The 8217-nt window shown below is 32.8% G+C and overlaps 1 protein-coding gene across 1 annotated transcript; it reads left to right on the top strand.

Annotated features, from left to right (window-relative positions):
• Window positions 1–834: 834 nt before the first annotated feature.
• LOC107957412 (cytochrome P450 CYP736A12) lies at window positions 835–5659 on the top strand. Its single transcript, XM_016892931.2, has 2 exons — window positions 835–1581; window positions 4728–5659. The coding sequence occupies exons 1-2, from the start codon at window positions 883–885 to the stop codon at window positions 5535–5537; spliced, it is 1509 nt and encodes a 502-aa protein (XP_016748420.2). The 5' UTR covers window positions 835–882; the 3' UTR covers window positions 5538–5659.
• The last annotated feature ends 2558 nt before the right edge of the window (window positions 5660–8217 follow it).

The following is an 8217-nucleotide window of genomic DNA, read 5'->3' as shown; positions in this document are numbered from 1 at the left end:
TTAAATAAATAAATTCAGATAAATATTAAATTTCATTTTATATTTATTTTGATTATAAAATATTTAATTAATTTACATTTTATGAAATAAAAAATTTAAGTGTACTAAGCACTTGCATTATTTAAATGAAAAACATACAATGAATTAAATAAAAATAATTTAAAACATATGTAACACAAGAAACTAGTAACTTAAAAATAAAATACATTAGTTCAGCCAATGGTAGAGCTAAGGGAGACTAGTAGGGACTCCGGTCCCCTCTAAAATAGAAAATTGTCTATTTAGGCTTTTTTTAATTTATAAAATTTAAATTAATACTAGTAAAATTGCACTTTGGTTACCTAAAAATAATAAAAATTTGATTTACTCCTTTAAAAATTATAAAGATATAGACTATTAAAATGGTAAAATTGTATTTTTACTATCATAAAAATATACAATTTAATTCTAGCCCCCTTAAAAAGAATTTTCTGCATCCGCCATTGAGTTCAACGTTGCTTCTTAGAAGCACTTTTAAGTTAAAAAACACTTCTGAGCAAAAATTAAAATTTTATTCGTATACTTCCCTAAAGCACTTTTAAAAAGCATAAAAATATCTTGTTTAAAAATACTTCTATATCAAAAACGTTTCTAAAAGGCAACTAAATTAGGCCTAAATTATTTTAGTCTAGAAATCATCAATAAAATAATTTGTGATGGTTAGTAATAAAGATTGAAGTCAAATATGATGGCTGAAGAGTTGTCCCACTCTTTTTTTCCATTTCTTTTTAAACATATAGAAAATATCTATAAAAAATTGATAGTTGATATATAAATGTATAAGTAAAAAAGGGAAGCAATAGACAATAGAAGCGTATCTTTTATGTGAATTAATTAACAAGAATGGCACTTTTAGCAACAACTCTTCTCACAGTCCTTGCAGTTCTCTGCTCTTTCTTCTACATTCTATTTTACATTTCATCAAGGAAACATGGCAAAGAAAAAGGGAAAGCCCTCCCTGGTCCTCGACCCTTGCCCATCATTGGAAATCTCCACTTGTTAGGCATGCTTCCACACCAATCCCTTTATCGCTTGGCCAAAAAATATGGTCCTATGATGTCCATAAGGCTAGGTTCTGTGCCAACTGTTGTTGTTTCATCCCCTCAAGTCGCCGAGATGTTTCTTAAGACACATGACGCTATTTTCGCAAGTAGGCCAAAAGTTCAAGTCCTACAATCAATTTCTAATAGCCAAAGGGGCATAGCATTCACAGAACATGGACCATATTGGCGCAGTGTGAGGAAGATTTGTAATATGCAACTTTTTACTACATCGAAAATTGAATCGTATGCACCTACGAGGAAGGAAGTGCTAATGCATTTCACTGAATCTTTAAAGGAAGCTGCAACAGCAAAGGAAATGGTTAACATCAGTAAGAAGCTAGCAGAAATTAATGCAGAGATGACTTTGAAAATGGTTTTGGGGTCCGTGAAGAAGTATAAGGAATTTAACCTCAACGAGCTTATTGAAGAGCTTACTAAAATTGCAGGAGTTTTCAATCTTGCAGATTTTGTGCCTTTTCTTGGTGCTTTCGACCTACAGGTATGGTGTTGCTATGTATTTTTATATACCATATCAATACAAATTAGCAATATACATTGTAAGGCCCAATTTTATGCCCAGGCCCGAATATTAAAACAATAAACAACAGTCCAATTACAAAATAACAAACCAACCCACTACCTAGCCCAATAGCAGAAACCCTAGCCCAAAAAAAAAAAACAAATGTTTGCAGCAGAAAACCCTAGGCGCAGCATGCCTAGGGCGCGCCGCTCAGCCTCGTCTGTCCCCCTCACGCTCGCACGCCTCAGCCTTGGCCACCACGACGCCCACGCGTCTGACACTCCCACCTGCTCCACCGTGCCCACCACCTGTAACAAGAACAAACACCACAGCAAGGAAAGCATGCAAATGATGGGGAAAACAATAAACAAAAGGAACAAAACAAATATATTGGCTTTAAAAGCCGAAATCGGATGGGAACAAGGGGATTTTTTTTTTCCTTTCATTTTTCAATTGTAGTACTACTTAGGAATACAAGAATAAAAGCAGATTCAAGCAAGAAAGACCAAAAACAGAAAAGGCAGTCAGATCTAAGGTCCTTTTTTATTGTTCAAAAACTCATCTATTAGATATTTTTTTACATAGCATAGGTTTATAAAAAGGAAATAGCAAAAAAAAAATAAAAAATTTTACCTTTCCGGCCACCGCGTGCGGTGGCCGGCGCCGGCGCCGGCGAGCCTCCGGTGGCCGTCCGGTGACCCCCCTTGGCCGGAAATCGCTCCGTGCCCTCCCTCTCCCTCTTTCTTTCTTTTTTTTTCCCTCACCTGGTCTCAAATGAATTTTTCAAAAAAACTTAGCTTTTATAGGGGACCAAAACGCACCGTTTTGGTCCCCCCTGTTTAATGATAAAACGACGTCGTTTCGGACGTGGGGCGGGTCGACCCGACCCGCACCAGGGCAGGATCCGCGTGTTTTTGAGCGGAAGGGCTATTTGCGCAATTGGCCCTTCCGCATTTTTATATTTCGCAATTAAGTTATTCGTTGTTTATAAATTGACCCCGAAATCCATTACACTTTGCGATTTAGTCCCCTTTCTAACGGTGTCGTTTCAAGTGTTTGGATAAATTACTTATTTGATCCCCCATAGTTTAACGCGCGTTCTGATAAGTCCATTCTCCTTTAATTTCTTTCAAATTCGCCCCAGAGATTTGGTTTCAATCCAATCTCATCCCTTTTTCATCTATTTTTTTTTACCTTAAATTTCATAATATTTTTGGCTGTTTAATTCAATTTTAAATATTAATCGTTATATATATAATATTATTATCATTGTTGTTTTATTATTATTGTATTGTTTAACTATGTATGTATTTTGTTTCGTTTCTATTATTATATACATATATCATATATTCTTTAATATTAATATTTGTTCACATATTTCATTACATATATATATATAGGTATTTTTGTGTATATGGTATTATTTTCATGTATTCATTTATTTATATCATTTTTAAATAATTATATTAAGCATACACTTGTAAATATCGTGCTATTCGTATATTTCCCATTATCTCATACAAATATCTTTGCATTATCCGTCATACATTTCTTTCATTTTTATGTATATGTTTTTAGATATCACAACATTTATATATTTTTGCATTATGTTACGTATACATTTTTTATCTTTACTATTGTGATTATTAGTATATGTTTTCGTATTTATGAATATATCTTTAATACATATAAGTATATATTTATTATTAATAGATGTTTTCAACATTATTATTATATATATTATGTGAATATTTTAACATTACATTATATATGTATTTATATATATTACGCATATATATATACCCCCTTTTTTAATATTATATTTTTTACACATATATATAGATATACGTACTTATACCTACTTAAATATATTTTTTCACATTTCATAATTCTTATATACTTACATATATTTATGCATATTTTACATCATATACATACTTATATATTTTATACTCTTAAAAATGTTTTTTGTATATTTCACATATTTTATAATTCCCATACATATATTTTATATTATCACGATTTGTAAATATATAAATACACATTTACATTTTTTATAATATTTACCGATTTTATATATATGTACGTACTTATCCATGTTTTCATATTCTGTAATTTATATATATTTCTTATTTTATGGTTTTAAATTATACATGCACATATATATATTTTACATAATTGTATTCATTGTCATCATTGTTATTTGGTGTTTGTTTATTTATCCATGTACACTTGTGCTTTTTCTAAAACGTTAGTTCTATTTATTTATTTGTATGCTTTGTTTATGCAATCGCCTCGCCATTTCATTTTGCCTATTGTATTGTTGTTACTCACTTTACTTTGCTTACCTTGTCGTATTCGTTATTGTTTCATCAAGCATTAACACCAAACATCAAAAGGAAAATTTTTCTAAATAAGGCAATATTTCGCGTTTGGAAAATCGAGAAAACGTGCCCTAACGTGCTGGGTTTCGATTTCTCGTTCGACCAAATAGCCAAATATCCTTTTTAAACTTTTAAATAAGGCAATATTTCGCGTTTGGAAAATCGAGGAAACGTGCCCTAACGTGCTGGGTTTCGATTTCTCGTTCGACTAAACAGCCAAATATCCTCTTAAAGCTTCAAAATATGGTTTCATTAAACTATAAGGTGATCTTGGTTTCGATGGTTTAGGGTATTGTGTCCTAATGTGCTGGATGTGATATTCCTTCGGAACAAGAGAATCTTATATTTCAATTCACGTTATCAGAGTTTTCTTTTAAGGATCGTATTTTTAAAAAACCCTTCAAATTTTCAATTTTCGACACTAAGACACTAATTAATCAACTAGGTACCAATTTTGGGCGTATCGAGGGTGCTAATCCTTCCTCGTGCGTAACCGACTCCCGAACCCGTTTTTTAAATTTCATAGACCAAAATCTTTGTTTTAATAAAAATTAAATCGTTTATTAAAAACAACCACTTTTCAAGGTGACCCGATCACACCTCATCAAAAAGGATCGGTGGCGACTCCCGTTTTCATTCTTTTTTTAATCCAAGTCGACCCCGTTTTCATTCAAAAAATGGTGTCAACATAAATTATGAACAACCACTGAGTGAATGTGTTGATTATTTTCAACTATGTAGGGAATTAAAGCCTCCACACAGACACTTGGTGAAAAACTTGACAAAGCCCTTGAGACAATCATTAAAGATCATCTACAGAAAAAGCAAGATGATTTCGTCGGTACGTTGCTTACAGAGTTAAATCAAACAATAAATTCCAATGGTGATATAATGGATCGGAATAGCATCAAAGCTATAACATTAGATATGATTGTCGGTGGCTTCGACACTTCAGCTGCCACATTAGAATGGGCATTATCAGAGCTCATAAGGCAGCCGAGGGTAATGCTGAAACTCCAACAAGAGTTAGAAAGCATTTTCGGGAATAAGAGAATTGTGGAGGAAAATGATTTACCAAAATTGGAGTACCTAGACATGGTCGTGAGAGAAACCTTAAGGTTGCATCCTATTGCACCTTTGCTAATTCCTTGTGAGTCAATGGAGGACATAGTTATTGATGGTTATTACATAGCAAAAAAGTCTAGGGTCTTAGTAAACATTTGGGCAATTGGGAGAGATCCTAATGTTTGGTCCAATAATGTTGAAGAGTTCTCTCCAGAAAGGTGTATTGATTGCAATATAGACCTTCATGGACATGATTTTGCACTCATTCCATTTGGTGCAGGACGTAGATTATGCCCAGGGAAGAAATTAGGGTTAATCACAGTTAAACTTTTTCTAGCCCAATTGGTCCATTGTTTTGATTGGGAGCTACCTGGTGGAATGTCGTCAAATGAATTGGACATGAGAGAGAACTTTGGTGTTTCGTTGCCAAGGAAGACTAGTCTTTGTGTAAAGCCTATTTATCGCATGTATGAATATAATGTTTAAGATAATGTTTATGTTATGTGTAAGCACTAAATTTTTGTCCGACTAAAGTTTGTGTTTAATTTTCAAAATTTCAAAAAAAAATTTTAAAAATAAAAATTACATTTTGACCCCTAAACTTTTCCTAAATTTCATTTTGACCCTTAAACTTTCTTTAAATTTCACTTAGACCCCTAAACTTTTATTAAATTTCATTTTAACCCTAAATTTTCTAAAAATTACATTTATCCCCAGAAGTTTTGCTGCATTTGTGATTTGGTCATTTAGACAGATTACGTGATTTGGGGCACCCACTTCCCAGATTTTCAGGCCACAAACATGGGTGGCTGCTCCTTCACCCACTACCTGCAAATAGCATAAAAAACAAGCAAAATGGTAGAAATAAAAGGAGAAAAAAAAACTACACCATAGGGGAGGTTTTTTTGGCTAAAAAAAAAGAGGAGGATTCCCCCCATTTGATAGGGGTGAAGAGCAAAAAAAAAATCCAACAAAAAAAAGAAAAAAAAAGAGGAACACTCAGCAATCTAAGCAAGAAAAAAACTCCAATATCTGGCAAGCAATCAAGCAACCAAGGATTAACCACCATTAACACCACAACCAAGCTCCCAAACCGAAACCCACTCTAAATACCCGAGCCAAATGATTATCAGCCACCCCAAAAACCAAAACTCAACTACCCGTAGCTTGATTTCACATGGCGCATACGATGGCTGTTGGTGGCGCACACGTTGGAAGGAGAAAGAGGGGTTCGGCGGCTTGAAGCTTGGATATCTTCTTTCTTTCTTTGTTTGCTGCTGGAGACTTGTTTGTTTGGGGGGGTTAGTATTAAAAAAAGAAGAAATATTTTAGTTAATGGGTTGGTTTATGTAAGGTTTGATGGGTTAAATTTAGTTTGGGTTAATTAGTGGGTTAGGTGATATGTTAAGTTAGTGGGTTGGGTTGGTTGTGTTGGATTATTAAGTTAGTGGGCTGAGGTTGGTTTGTGTTGGGTTGAAGTAATTTGGATTTTGTATCTTTTATGTAGATTTTATTTGTAACTGGGCTAAACAAAAATTGGTCTAAAAAAACTACAATAATTAAAAATTTTAAATTTTAAAATGGTCGGGTCAACCTGACTCTATTTGCGGCAATCTGATCCGGTGAAGATCACCAACAAAGGCCAATTTCAGCAGCCCGAGAAGAAAAGAGATTAATTTCAGTAATCCATAACATTGAGGCTTCGGTATATTCTTACCATTTTTATTATTATTTACCTATTCCGAATTTAATATATATATTTTTATAACTATATTATGTACATATATATATTTTGTACATATCATTATTTTATATTATTGTTGTAAAAAAAATTTATGTATATATTTTTATGTACGTTTCCTAATATTTTCTTTTATTGTAGATATTATTATTATTACATATATTTATTATATGCATATATATATGTATTTTTATGTACATATTATTATTTTATATTATTATTACCAAATATATCATTTTTTCCTATTTTATTATTAGTACATGATTTGTTTTTATTTTTTTTTGTAAATATCGTTATTATTGTTATTCTAATATTCTAGTATTCCATGTTAATATTTTTCATTAATGATATCTTTTTTTTGTATCATTTATCTATTTTTAATTTCTCACTTTAGGAATATTTTTTTCTCATGTTTTAATTAATTTCAAAAATAAGGCAATGTACCGATTTAACATTAAGCCATCGATTTCATCGCTATGTTAGGTGAAATTCATTGGCTCGTGTTAAAAACGGGGCACCCTTTCTAAAAAATCGAAAACTAAAAATTCTCATTTTTCAATTGGATCACGAGTAAATGTCAGATTGAATTTGTACTTTTGAAAATCAAGACAACACAAGTTTAATAAGATACCAATTTTGGATGTCGCGAGGGTGCTAATACCTTCCTCGTGCGTAACCGACTCCCGAACCCTATTTTTTTCTCTGGCTTTAAACGTAGACCTAAACTCAGCCTTCTTTTTGTTTAAAAAATAAATTTTCTTTTGAAAAAAAGGATTTATTAGGTGTCCGATCACACCTAGGAAAAAGGATCGGTGGCGACTCCCTTTTTTAATAAAATCGAAAGTCGGTTTTTAAATTTCCAATAAATCGCCTCAATTAGTGACCATAAGAAGAAATTTTTACGTCGCTACAGCTGGCGACTCCGCTGGGGATTTCAGTTTTTGAGAGTCGAGTCACTTAAACGCGTGTTATCAAAATTTTCAAAATTCCTTGTTCGAATTAATATTTAGTCGTGATCCCAAAATTGGTTTTTTGAAGTGTTGTATATATTCTCCCAACTTGTTTTATCCGATTGTTATTCAGCTTTAAATTTTTATGGTTTTAGTTTTGGTCTAGTTTTTTAAATAAAACGTAAAGGTTTGTGAGTTTCTCCCACACACCGTGCACTTGCATTTTGCATAACATGAGCTCTCTACTTGGGCCTTGTCCGTTTAAGTGAAAGTAAACGTTACGCCTTCGTGAGTTAACTCGTCCCTCCGTACAGGCTAGTGAATACTTTCGGGTTACATATGAGTTATGCTTTCGTGAGTTAACTTGTCCCTCCGCATAGGCATAAGTAAATGTAACCCCTCCAATTGAACTCGTGAGCCTGTGATGGGCTATGACCGAAGCGTCGTACTAATCTTAGCAGATGACAGTACGGAC

This window comes from Gossypium hirsutum, chromosome A05, assembly GCF_007990345.1.
Source record: "Gossypium hirsutum isolate 1008001.06 chromosome A05, Gossypium_hirsutum_v2.1, whole genome shotgun sequence".
In the NCBI taxonomy this organism is placed as follows: domain Eukaryota; kingdom Viridiplantae; phylum Streptophyta; class Magnoliopsida; order Malvales; family Malvaceae; genus Gossypium; species Gossypium hirsutum.
Note: the sequence above shows the minus strand (reverse complement) of the source record. Positions and strands in the feature narration are given on the sequence as shown.